Here is a 14,577-nt window from a genome sequence, read left to right as displayed (position 1 = left end):
TATAATTTCAAGATTGCTGATTTGTGGAAAGACGTGGCAAATGGCGTCAAATCCAGAAAAACTAAACTGAAAAGGAAAAGGGCTTAATAAGCTATTTACCCCATGAATAAGGAGATTGACAGTGTTTCCTTTTCAGCCCTTTGCATTCTTTGCATGATAACACCCTGTTGTCAAGTAGGGAGGAAGGGAGGAAGGAAAGAGAGGGGAGGAAACTGAAAGAAAAGCTTACCCAGACAGAGTGAAGTGACATGCTCTGGATTTAGGAAACTAACGGCAGACTGGAGGAGGGAGCAGCACTTTATACTTTGAGAGATCTTCTTTGGACTTTATTTAGCCAAACTGTTGTTGGATAGATGGACAAATCCAGTTTGTGGGGGCGGTATCTATGACAAAAGTCTATGTTTTCAGATCATGCCACGTTTGCCTGTGATGGGCTGAGCAGAACATCCTCCCACTGTGCGTAAACACAACTGTCAGTGCGCGCAGACCGAAAAGTTACCGGAGTTATCTTTACTTCTTCTTTGGCTGAATTTCTTTATTTTTCAAATCTTCTGTTGTATCGACTCCTTCTTCCCCCAGCGTGCTGTCCCCCGGCCCGCCCCAGCATGCTGGACTGACGTCTGAGGAATGGCATCGGCTGTGTTTGAAGGCACGTCGCTGGTCAACATGTTTGTCCGAGACTGTTGGGTCAACGGGATCCGCAGACTGATCATCAGCCAGCGGGGAGAGGAAGAGGAGTTCTTCGAGATAAGGACAGAGTGGTCCGACAGGAACATTTTATACTTGCATCGGAGTTATTCCGATCTGGGGCGGCTGTTTAGGAGACTGCTGGAGTCCTTTCCTGAGGACATAAGAGACCTCTCCAAGTCTCCGCTCATAGAAGGTTGGTCTGATGGGAATGCGATAGTTGTATGGCAGGAAGTGATAATTTAATACAGTAACATGACATCAGAAATAATGTGACATTAGTTTACTTTGTAATGGTTACATTCTGATCAAGGGCGTATCCCTTAAATTGGGGGGCCAAATTCACAGTAGAGGGCTTTGACCCCCCTCAATTTCTGCACTTCTGAATTTTTTAGCAACTAACAATTGAGAAGCCATAATGCACAACTATTTGCCAGCTGTGCTTTATTAAATACTTAACTGTAAAGATTTTTAGTATCATTGGTGGTATTTTCAGATTGATTGCTCATCACTTAAATCCTACTTTGTTACAAATGAAACTTAAGACAGTGCCTATATCTTTAGGATAATATTTGAAATGTAACAACTGAATTGCTCCTAAACAGTCATCCAAAAGCACCAACCAAGTTCCTTGGAAATAAGAAACTCTAAAATAACTAATAACAAAGTGCCTAAGGGATTTAAGAAATTGTAATCCATTACCAGAATGATAATATAGTTGACTTTCATTTTAGGACAACATTACTTTTTTGCCCCTATATTTTGTAAAGAAAGTGAGACGTCATACCTAAGCAATCTCACATTATTTCATGAAATCATCTTAGTTAACACATTAACTAAGATTATTTCAATAATATGTTTAGGGCAGCAAAAAAAAAGCAGGAAAACATTGTCAACAAAATCAATAAGTGTTTGGAGCTAATCCAAAATGAAGCGCATCATAGATTAGGTTTACATGCTTTTGTTTGGATAGGGTAATATTTAACAGAGTCCACTTTTGGGTATCACATTAGGAGACTGATCACATAGCCCTGAAACCACAAAACCAACAAACTGAGAGCTTGTATCTAATGTCAATATTTATGAGCTAAAAGGCTGCTTTCACTTCTTTGTGGCTTAAAAGTTCCCAATGGGAGAATATCAAAAGAACCAACACTGACTTCCACGTTACTATTTGCTCTTTGCATCTGACACATGACAACTATTTAGGAAGAATGGATGTTGCTGGGATGTCTGAGCAGCTATTATCTGACGCCTAGGAACCAACCTCAGTTGTGCATTGATCAAAGGCAATTGCAGATCTCGCTGTGGGAGTAAACCCAAACAAAAATCAGCAAAAGCTGTATTACTTTGAACATGTTAAAACATTCAGAATCATTAACCATCCATGAAAAGTAAATTGATTGACAGGTTGAAAAGTATTTATTTATGAAAAGGCGCTGTCACATCTTCTATCTACAGCAATGCTTCAGGGCTTTTTAGAAGGCAGTCTTTTGCTTAATTAGCCCAAACCTCTGGCCCGAAGGGTCTGGATATTTGACAATATAGCACTGTGGCACTGCCAACAGGTTTGGCAGAGCTCCAGACTTCTTCTCGTTCCTTGGCACTCTTTTGTCTCTACGCACTGAGTCTCGACAAACATTTTGGAAACATCCCTCTAGTGGCGACTGGAACGCTCCACTTCCTGCCCGCGCACTGAAAGAGCTGAGAAGCTTGTTGACAGCTAGCTGCTCTATTGCTGCAGTCTGCAGTGCATTTAGGGTAGAGACATTTTAGATCTACTGACTCACTTTTTTAACTTTTTTTTTTTATATATACAGCTAAAAGATAAATGGAGTTGTGACATCAGCACTGAACGAGACATCAGTGTTCCTTCAAGCTGGCTTTACAATTTCATGGATGGATAGCAAGCCACAGGGATAATCCAATTCCTCTAATGGCCTTTAATTCCTACCTCTCAATATTTCATTTGCATCCCCTATAAATTGCCACTTGGATTGAAAGCTGTGAAAAAGTGTAACTGTGGCCTTTCTCAGTCCACTTTGCTCCAGTTTCTGGCTCCGCTCATGTTTTCATGTTTCTGTGCTGCGTCTAAGCAACAAGGCAGGCGTGCAGAGCTCTCAGACTGATGTCATGACGAGGGAGAGAGGAGTGGACTTCCCATATTTGGTCCCTGTGGACTGCAAAGGCCCCATAACACTTACCTTTCATGTAACCCGGAGTGAACACAGGCAGGAAGTGATTGCTCACATTCCTTGTGAGAAAGATTCCACCCAAGAATCATATTACTGTGTCAGAAATCACTTTCCTCTTACACTCGTTCACTAATCCCTACATAGTAAATATGTAATAGTTTGCTCTTGGACGCTTAGTAGCGCCGAGTTACATATCTTTGGGGCATTGGATTATGTTTTTTGTAGTATAGACACTATATTTGTCCTTCCTTGTTGACATAGTTATTGAATAGTTAGCATTGACCATATCATGTGTGTTATAGTACAATTTTGGAAATAAAGATATCTGCTTACTTGCTACTTGGGGTTAGATGATGATATAGATACAGCGCTCATATCTGTTAATTAAAAATGAATGTACAGCCAGCTAGCTTAGCACAAAGAATGGAAACATGTGTAAAACACCAATCCTGACTCTGCCGGTACATAAGAAAATGTGTATGTCCAACAGTATCACTAAAATGAACAATTTAAAAGTATTACAAATAAAAGTAGTCCCTATCGTTAAAACTGCAATGTATCTATTTTACATGTCACACATTGTTGTAGAGATTAATCAAAATCATTGCAAAAATCGTTTAAGTTGTAAGTTACTGACTAGTTAAATTTAACAAATAAGAATAGTATACATGTTCTTCTTTAACCCTTAAATGTGGAATATTGAAGAACTAACGTTTAGATGTTATTACTCGTGATAATAATAGCATCGATTTTACCGTCAGAATATGGAAGCTGAAATGTAATGTCCTTCAGTCAAAATAGTGCACTAGGTAGCCATTTTGGACACATTGCAATTGGATGTTTGAGGTTGGATGTCCTCTGCTTGTTGACTAAGCCGCTAGAAATAACACGTTGACGAAACAGCGGAGAGTTAGCGGTTAGATGATAAAACGTTCGGCTGCTGACTTGTGCTTATCAGATCCATGCAGAGGATAGCTGTGAAATAGCTGGTGCTTACAACATCTGATGACTGCTTAGATAATATGTTCGACAGTCATGTTCCTGTTGTGCATCTACTTCTACTGTGTTATTTCAGCTAATAGGTGAAGTGACTTATCAACACGCCATGCTGTCACAGAAATAACAGTGTGCAATTACAAAAAGTAAGAGGCAGGGACATACACCAACATTTCTCTATGTAGTTACTGTTATCAATACATTTTATGAACTTGTTGCACAAGGCACATGAAGACTGCTTATCTCCAAAACATAAGATAGAGTGAAGGCCATAAGACCTTACTGGGGGCTGAATGAATAGTCTAAGAAAGAAGGACACTAGCAAGGAGAAAGCCAAGCAGGAAATAGACAATTTGACAGGAAATTGGAGGAAATACACTTGGGGAACTTAGCAGGAAAAAACAGAGCTGCATTCTGTGTTGAACATATAAAATGGTGGAATAGAGGGATCAAAATGAGGGGAAAGATGAAACCATTTCCTAGAGTTGTTTTTTCCCTTGCCTGTGCCCATTGCCACAGTGGGAGAAGAGGCACAGTAGGAGGGGTGTCAGTTCAGTGGCGCGCTGCTATTTTGGTGTCAAGATTAGCTGCATTTTTGGACGCCCTCCTGCTTGTATCCTTTGCATACAGGTTGTGTGCCTTTTCTTACACTTTAGTTAATGGATGCAACCCACAATAACCTCTCCAAGATCACACAAACTACTGTTTTTCACCGTTCCACTTTAAGAATAGATTTTCAACCTGAAGAGACACCCAACTGCATAAAGTAAGGTTGGTCTAGGAAGACAAAGTAAAGATTAATATCAGATTTTAAGCATTTTAAAGTCTTTTAGCAGTTTTAAGAGAATTTTCTTGTTCTGATGGCAGCAGGTATGTGTCAATTTGCTGTTTCTAATTATAGAGAAGAACAACACCAAGTTGCAGCTACACACATCAGATCCACTGTGGTTAGCACCATTTTAATATTGCAACAAGTCCTCCAACTCATACGACCAAATGGGTCGATTGTTCAGGCCATTATTACGACCACATATGTCTTTGTTCAAGCGCTTAATACGTCCTATAATTACGTTTTAAAGTTTCGCCCTCTGTGCTCCCGTTGAATGCAAACGTTACAGATGGTTGTTTATTCACAAATAACCCTATCTGTAAAATCCTAAATTGTAGGATAGTTTGGCCATTAAAACGCTTGATGATTAGATTTCTAGCGAGAAGTGTATATTGTACTTTTAGAATCCACGTCCAGTCGATATGTAGGATATATAGTTTGATGGATATTACGAAGATGATTTGAGGTATGCGGCAGCCTCAATGTAAAGTTATGGGTTGAAAAAAGTATTTCCGGTCTCGATGTTTTCATAATAAATGATCAAATGATTTAACTGATATCTGCAGTACTCCAACTAAAAAACATCAGTTTATCCTTGTTAACTATACAACATATTGGTTTAAATTGTGTACAATGCTTTTGTGTTGTTCCCATAGGTTTTTCTCTTTCGATTCTGAGAGACACCTTTCTTTTTTCAGAGGTTTTGATAGGCTAAAATATCGATTGTTTTAGCCGCAATGCATGTCGGGATATGGTGTTTATGCGATATGAAATCGGAAAAACATTTTTTTTTAAATAAAATAATACTTTATTCCGAGTGTTCTTGCTTTTCTCTTTGGAAGTCATCACATAACTGCATTGTAATACACGGTTCGGCTGCATTAAATATTACATTTCTGCCGTATATGTATTTATAGAGCCCTGATCAGAAGAGCTTTTGACAAACTGTAAGAAATGCCGCCAAAACTGAATACGTGACGTGGATCATAAATATATTAGAAATTAAACAACATTTTCCATATCTTTTCACACAATACGTCTCCTTGCAGTATCAACACTAATTCGGCTGACTTTTATATTTGATCCAATTGGTAGATAAGTTATATTTACACCATAACGGTGCACAGCTAATGGAAAGGGATTTATTTTGTACTTTTTAAAGATATTATTTACTGAACTACCTTTCCAACTCCTCATGCAGTTGACTGTTACAGGTCTATACAGGTTCATGGTACAATGCATAAGCTTCAAATCGAGAGACTGAAACTGTATTTCCCTTTACCGTTCTGTTTTAATTTCAAAATAAAGATAATAGTCATATGTTTGATATTATTATGTTTTATTAACTACACCACTGGTTTTTTAACCCGCACCGCCTAGTGGTTAAAGCACGTTATTGCATTTTGTTGTTGAATATGTTTTATTTGATGAAAACATTTAAATATTAAGAGTAGCCTACATACAACATTGGGGGAAAGTAGAAGGCATGATAGAAATATAGAATAGAAAATATCAAGAAGATACTGTAGTGATCTCTACAATAAAACAGTTTAGTGCAGGACGTCCAAAGATATTAACAGGAGGATGTGCAACACAGACAAACTAATAAGGCTTTATTTAAACATTAAAGAATACTTTAAGTTAAGGTCTTCTTTTGAATAAGAAAAAAAACCTTGGGGTTATCCACAGATAAATATGAAGTCTGAGAATGTACTTAACGTCCAATATATTGCATATTTTATTTTGGCACTTGACAATCACCTTCTCTGAATTTGACTCGAGTGTAACTAAAGTCTGATTCAAGGGTTGTTTATATTTCACATCATTAATCAGAATCTGCAAAGTAACTAAAAATAAATGTAGTGGAGTAAAAATACCAGGTTAACCTCTGAATTGTAGTGGAGTAGAACAAAGTAGTACATGCTGCTGTAACAAAAAAAATTCCCAACTTGGGATCAATAAAGTATATCTTATCTTATCTTAAGAAGATCGATGGCTACTGCCATATTTGCAAAATTTGCTTCTGAACCTTGACAAGTGCATGTTTCAGGCTTATCAATGAACAACAGGAGGGGTCACAGACATAAGACTCTAAAGCTCTTCTGACCTTAGGTGTCATGTGGGTATATTAATTCACCCATTTATTAATTATATGTTTTACATTTGATAACACCACTGTGTTTCGTATCCCATAAACCTCCAGGGTGTACACAGTTTAATACTGGCAACTTCTAATTGTGGGAAATACGAAAACGTCTTATAAAGACACGTGCCATAGAACATGTTGCAAAACACACAATAGCCAGAATGTGTAGTTCTGGGGGGGCTGGACCCGTCCAATTCCAGTTTTGGAAAGTCTGCCGTGGTTCCATTCCATTTCATAGAGCTGTTTGACCCTCAGCCTAACCTTGTCGCACTGCCACTCCAACATCCAATCACAGGGCTTGATGACTAATCACGGGTTTTGTAAAGCTAGGCGGATGTTGTAGTCCCAAACGATAGCTGGGAATTCTGGGTAGTGTAGTGTCTTCGTAAACTGTAGTGTCTAAACTCCAAAAAAGTAATGCAGATATCACTGTGTAATCATTTGACAGTGAGGGGAATATATCTGGTTTTATTTTTGAAAACTTCGAGACCAGAAAATCTGTTTTCACCCACGCTAACTTTAAATGGAAGCTGCATACACGTTATCCTGGCGAGACCTCAAATCCTCTTCGTAATATCTATCAAACTATAGATACACATCGACTGGACGTGGATTCTAAGAGTACAATATACACTTCTCGCCAGAAATCGAATCAAAAAGCATTTTAATGGCCAAACTATTCCACAATTTAGGATTTTCCAGAGAGGGTTATTTGTGAATAAACGTCCCTCCGGAGCGTTTGCAATGAACGGGCCGGGAGCATGTTGTTTCTTACACGACCACTAGAGCACCTCTAGTGGTCGTGTAAGAAACAACATACACTTTAAAACGTGTCTCTGGGCCGTAATAAGGGCATGAACAATCGGCCTACAGTAAATGGTCGTTTTTTGTAGGAGGACAGGCTGTAATATTGGGAAACCAACACCAAGCTGTGGCAAAAACAAACTTGCATACTTCTCTTTTGCACATTAAACAGTCACATAATAGCAAACACCATGCTTTGCCTAATTATATTAACAAAGCAATAGACTTAATTTCTGATTCCACTCTTTTTTTAAATATATACTTACAGTAGTATTTATGAATTCATGTGACTGGTGATGCATTTTAGATGTAAAATATATCTTGGGCACCAGCTGCTAAGGCATATCTAGGCTGCTAAATATTTAGCCAACACAAGCTTCTTCTTGGGACAAGCTCCTCTGGCCTTCCCTATCTGCTATAACCATGAGAAAACTGCTTTTTAGGGGATTGAGAGCACTTGTGATGATTGTTATCAGTCCCTAACACTCCCTTCCCTGTTTCTATGTGCACCCTGGTGTGCTGTGTGCCTGCCCTTCATAATAAATAATGTGCAGTTGATTGGAAACATTAGTGCCCTAAACGGCAGGACGTAGTCTTTCCAATCTGTTTACAAGGAACAGCTGATGAGACTGGGTGTGGTTTGAAGTCCCTGCAGTCATGTTATCATCCAGGCTTCGTTTCTGTTTGAGATGTTAACTGTGAGGGAATAATTTTGTCTTTACTCCTAGATATTTAACCTTATTGCCTGTTGACGTTTACGACCAAACCCTGGCTCTGTTATCTCTCTTAAGGAATGGGAGGCTCCAGCTATCTTGATAAACCAGTTCAACTCTCCGTCACAAAATGGTTTACTGTGGAAACGCTGGCTTCTAAACACCACTGACCAAGTGATTGAGTATTTCTAGTTGGGAGATAATCTCCTCTAGCTCCACAGATGTTTACGCCTCCCCCAATATGCTGATTAACTCTCTGTAAACTAGTTAAAAGGTCTATCGAGAGATAGGCTGATCAGAATTGACATGACAACCCACCCGTGCAGTCAGAACCTTTTGCTGCTGTGACTTGTGATATGAATTCTCCGGCCGTTTGACTTGTAATAAACTACCAGTGTTTGACATCAAAGCTCCAACTCTCCTCGTGTCTCTCTGAGTCCTGACTCTCCATTGCCGCAGAAGTTTCCCTTACATTAACTGCTTTTAATTATCTGTGTCAACCCCCGAGAATCAACCATTTCACAAAATAGCATGCACTGTAAACACATGAATTCAACTAATGTAATTTGTTCTGATCATTTCCATGCTGTCCACTTTGAATTTATGTGCAATTGCCTTTATTTAATGGCACTATAGTTACTTACACCAATTCAAATTATGTGGATAAACCAACAAATGACCTGCTCAATATGTTTACCATATTAAATAATCTTTTAAATCCCAAAAGCATTTAGTAAGAAAATATATATTTGTATTCACCTTAAACTGAGTTACTGTTATGTCTCAATCTTGACAGAACAACACCAGTATAAGCCCTTTACTTGTTTGATTTGTCCCATTTACAGAGAAAACTGACAAAGGGGTTTAAAAGGATAAAAGAACATGATCCGGAGGCAGTTTGAGGCTCAGACTGGGTAGGAGTCTCACTTGGTTCCTAGTGATGATTTAACTGCCCAATCACTCTTCACACCCCCCTGGGTATGATGTCATCACTGCTGGCCATTATAGATGGATGAGACGGTGACTGTGCACAGTGATGTTTAAGTTCTCTTACTCAGAACCTCCATGTAACACTAACCGCTGTGTGACTATGTTCCTGTACCACATACATCAGACAGAGACTCATCAGTGTGGCTGCAGTCTTCATCATTATTCTCCTCACCACATCCCTTTGTCAGCAAGGCAGTACAAATGTTGCTTTGCTGACTGCCTGCTAACATGGGCTGCAGTCTTTAGTTGCTTAAAGGGCTGATTTTACACTCCCCACTGCTTCTTAAATTGCATTCCTAGTGATATGTAGGATGAATAGTTTATTTTGTTGCCCTTTTCTCTATAGCACTATTATTACTTTCCTCTGTTATATGTCTGCTGAATGTTTGCAATAACACTACAGTTTTACAGTGACGCACTGTTTCCATGTTGAAAAGACAATGATGAAAAGTCTATTTTTTCCCTCTTTCCATTTTGGGTAATAACACAGGGCCTTGTCACTAAAAAGGTTATACTGCCATATATAATACATATTTGAGGCAACCTTTTTCAAGACTAGGGATCAAATTAGACCAGTCTGGCTTTTTGAGTGGACAGATAACAGTCTGGTGGCAATAAAGGTCACAGCAGCAGCCCTTTTTGGTCAAACAGAAAAAGTAACCCGTAACATTTTGATTGCGGAACAGTCTTTTTCTTTTCTTTTTTTGCAGCAGACTATTTAGTTCAGAGTTGTTTCTATTTTTACGGTAGCTATTTCATTTAATTACTTATGCTGCAGTGAGACAAACTTTAGACATAAAAATACCATACTTTTTAAACTGTTCTCTCTGACATTATAAGACCATATTCTGAAGGTTTTTAGTTTCACAAAGATAGGATTCATTCTAGATGTGTTGTGTTGAATTATATAAATGCCCTGGTGGATGGAGAAAACAGTTTTTGAAATCCTCATAATGGAGATTTTAAATATTTGTATTTGTTTTAGGGCTGGTGAAAATCAAAGAGGCCAATGACATTGAGGAGAAATTGAATGAGGTGGAAAGACTTCTGAAGAATGCCATCAACATGCCATGCAAGGTTGGTGTCTACTATAACCCTGAGGTATTGGGTGAATACTCAATTCTGATTGACTGCAACATGTAGAACAATGGTATTCATTTTGTATTTAGCAAGTGACCATACCAGTGGTGGGATACTGCACTTTGAGGTGTCCAGTATCAGGAGTTAATCGATTAGATACACTGGCTTAAGTGTGAAAGTTATATGCTTCAATTATGTGAACTGAATGCTAAAGTGCTAATATCCTGGCTCCACAGTATGCAAGGTCAGAGGTGATGTTGACTTTCTTTGAGCGATCGCCGCTGGACCAGGTGCTGAGGAACGACAAAGTCCACAGAATCCAGCCATGCTTTCAGAATCCAATCACAATATCAGGTATATTGTATTTCTTCTGAGAAAAAAGATAGAGCGCCTGTTGACATCCCTAATGTAACTCAAACAACACTCTGTGCCTTTTTAGAAATCATGCTGTCCAATGGATTCTGTCTGGCCAATACAGAAACCATTGTGTTTGATCACAGTCTCCCTGAAGAAAAAGAGAGACCCTCATCCACAGACTCAGTGGAACATACGTGAGTATTAAGATGCCTCATTTTAATATTCTGTCAGTGTCTCAGTCCCTATAATATTGGCTTTTTCATAGAATACTCTCTAATATTGGCTCCATTTATTTAAAACATTCATTAAATCTATCATCAAGCTGCTTGTTTTCTATAAAAAAAAGGTTTCCATGTTGGCTCTTGAGTGTTTAGTAAGTGTGAATGTAGAAGTCTTCGAATATGACCCAACCTCGGACCCTCCGTCTCAACAGGAAGTGTGTCTGTGCATCTCTTCCTTCCCTGGGTGTGTGTAGGAAGCAAAAGAGGAACTGATTGCTCTTGGTGCACAATGCAAAACAATGACTTACATAACTCTTAAATATCTGAAATTCCTACTCGACTAGCAAATTAAATCTCTAAGTCAACGATAGAAAACCGCAATACATCACGCTTTTGATTCCTATTTGTAAACCTAGAAGTGTTTCTTATCCTTGGAGTAACACATCTTTTAATTTTTTTGCCAGGTATGAGGATGGAACAGAGTTTTTGTCGATGGAAGCAGATTTGTGTGATGAGGACACAGAAGCATACGTCACCAACCTTTCCTACTACCATCTGGTTCCATTTGAAACAGACATCCTGGAATGAACGACCTGTTGATAGACATCTGATCATTGAGGAATATGTACTCTTAAATGGAACCTGGGCTATGCAACGCTGCAAATAGCTGCTCCAAGTGAATGCTGCTTATCCTTTCAAACGGTAGACTTTCTCGTAGCGGATCTTTCGGCAGAAAAAATGCACCACTTTGTCCACTTTAAGCGACGTCATCAGTGTGCCTCATTCAGAGCCTTGTGAGTGTGTCAAGAAGAAACATGACAGGATTGTCTTTATACTGGCTTCAGGTGTTGTAACACAACCTGTGGCAGCAACAATGGTGGTCTTTCAGTCCCGAGGCAGATGCTAACAGCTGGAGAGGTTTCAACATGGCCAGCTGGAGGACTTCAAAAGGATTCCCCAAATACATCATTGTATGGGGTTTGGAATGTGTGACTGAAACCTGAGCGGACATCGCCACACAGCAACCAAATTTAGAAAAAGTACAGTATTGGACTGTTGCTTAAAAATGTAGCTGAATCAACCAGCACTTTGTTTTTCTATCTCAGTTGTTTTATCTTTTTGCCAGGATATATGTGACTGATCTTCAGAGACTATTGTCTTATTTAAATTGCTCCCAGATGTGTGTTCTCAGTTTTAACCCGTTTTGTTTTTCTTGTGGGAGTAAGCTTTGTGTATGATGTGTTTATGCCACCAGCGTTTAGGGACTTTTTTCATTTATTAAATACCAGTTTAAGATTCATTATGTGATTTCTGTTCAGATGCTGTTATTTGGAGTTCTTTGGCCTGAGAGGATAAAATAATATAATTCATAGGTGCATATTTCGTCTAAAGCATTCCTGTTGTAGAATTAAAAAACGTGCTGGTAAATTAAGGAATATAAAATAATATTAATTGTCATATTTTTGTTACAACTTTCCAAAGTGAGAACTTAAGGCTGCCTTTTTGGATTTCTGTGAGGTTATTTTATGAAGGTTCATCTGAATAATAAGTTGGAATGTAATGTGTGTTTGTAAGTTGTTTTGTAACGTCGCTGATTTTATGTTAATAAACAAATAATTGTATGTATCAGAGCGGTGAATGAGTGTTGCCATTATGTGGACAACTGAATCATGTCACTGCTGGTGTTGCCATGTGATGAGTGATGACATGGGGCAATGAAAGCTTTGTTTCATAGGTCACTTGAGGTCATATCCGACCCGTTCTGTAAGATGACGTGTGTGGGTTCAGTCGGAAAGCTGACTGCAGTCTTTCTGAATGTGGGAGTTTACAGCTCGGTCTGCAATGGAGGAACAAGTCCTTTCTTTATCTTAAGAACACAAACAACCTTGCTGTACTAAGGCTTTGGATAGAAACGTTGTGTGAATTGATCAAACACTTGATACAAAATCATGTTTTTTATATGTTTTATTTAACTGTGGAGCTTTATTTGTGTTTAATGCAAATTAGCGTGTATATTTGTGTAGGGTTAGCTGTAAGGAAGTCCATCTATATTCATTGTTTTGACAGTTTTGTCAGTGCAGAAGTCATTGCGGCTTAACAATGTGGGCTAACAGCTTGGGTCCACCCTCTTGCCCCTCTAAATACAAAAAGCATTCAACCCTCACAAACGTGGCACACAGGGCTTCAACAGGACGGTCCTCCACATGAGTCTATTTAGTAACACAGTCATGACCACCATTCCCCCCATGAGAAAGTACAGCTCTTTCTCACGGGGGGAAACAATTTCACGCTTCTTTTTGGTTCTCTCTTTTTCCCAAGAATGACATTTTGAGTTGGCGGATGTTCTTTAGATATATAAACTGTCTGTTGAAAAATTCCACCACACATAATGGTGGAGATTAATATGATACAATAAAAAGAAACCGGAATTTCTGATATAAATGTTACCAATGTTCTCTCTTTTCAAGAACTGCTTGATGTTTATTCAATGCTGCATTACTTCATATTAAAGTTAAAATATCTATCAAGACCTCTGTCTATCTTAAAACCCTTTATGAAGCTTATCAACATGGCCATCATACCAATAATATTACACCAAGATGTTTATTTATTTTGTAAAATCCAGTACACTCTGTGAAGCTAACCATTCAATGCCTTGTCATTTCTTTTTTATGTGCTCATGTGTGATGTGAGATATGTTTGTGCATATAAGAATACAATAAAGATAAAACTATATCCTTTGGAATATGAAGATTATGTAGTAACATTAAGTAATTAAAAAATATTATTCTCAAAATATGTCAAAATAAATACGTTTCCAATACATCCAATACAAGTTCATGTGATACTTTGCGCAAACAATCTTGATGATAATAAATGTTTCAATATACTGTGTTTTATTACATTTCAAGGCACCTGTATCACCATTTTTTGCTTCTTTTCTACTTTAGAGGGAATTATTTCACAAAATCTACCTGACAGTAACGTTACAGATACATATTTTATATTCAAAACATATGATCAACGTATGAAGTATAATACACAACAATATGTCAATGAGTCTTGGAAAATATTATCTTTTCATTTGATCAAATTTGGTAATTTATTATTTCATATTATAATTACATGCTGCAAATGACTAAACCTGGGGCCAGGTATTGTAAATTAAGGATATAGGAGTAATACCACATAAATAGCACATTACTGATAATACTTCAATTATAACTTTGAATGCAGTACTTTATGATACTTTGGCCTACAGGAAGTGTTGGACTGTTGCCTGTATTCATTTGATTAGATCGCCACCTTGTGGTGAGTATTCGCTATTACTGGCAGTATTATAACCTAATACAGTTAAATGCAGTTTAATTGCCTGATAAATATAACGTGAATTTAAAAAAGAAGCAACTATTATTTGCACATTACGATATTTTTATTTGGATTTCATGTTGAGTGCGGATTCTGAAAAACGGGAAAACAATGGTAAACAAAATACACGGATCCAGTTTTATGTGTATCATTTTTAAATATTAAACAATTAATAAAAAGCAGCCGTTAG

At 38.0% G+C, this 14,577-nt stretch overlaps 1 protein-coding gene across 1 annotated transcript; it reads left to right on the top strand.

Annotated features, from left to right (window-relative positions):
- The first annotated feature begins 217 nt into the window (after positions 1-217).
- On the top strand, positions 218-13,754 carry pxdc1b (PX domain containing 1b). The gene is made up of 6 exons (XM_034108573.2): positions 218-456; positions 580-883; positions 10,346-10,437; positions 10,677-10,794; positions 10,880-10,991; positions 11,483-13,754. Exons 2-6 carry the CDS (start codon positions 628-630, stop codon positions 11,604-11,606), a joined length of 702 nt encoding a protein of 233 aa, XP_033964464.1. The 5' UTR covers positions 218-456; positions 580-627; the 3' UTR covers positions 11,607-13,754.
- The last annotated feature ends 823 nt before the right edge of the window (positions 13,755-14,577 follow it).

This window comes from Pseudochaenichthys georgianus, chromosome 20 (assembly GCF_902827115.2).
Source record: "Pseudochaenichthys georgianus chromosome 20, fPseGeo1.2, whole genome shotgun sequence".
Lineage (NCBI taxonomy): Eukaryota > Metazoa > Chordata > Actinopteri > Perciformes > Channichthyidae > Pseudochaenichthys > Pseudochaenichthys georgianus.
The sequence above is the reverse complement of the archived record's forward strand: the minus strand, read 5'-3'. Positions and strand labels throughout refer to the sequence as shown.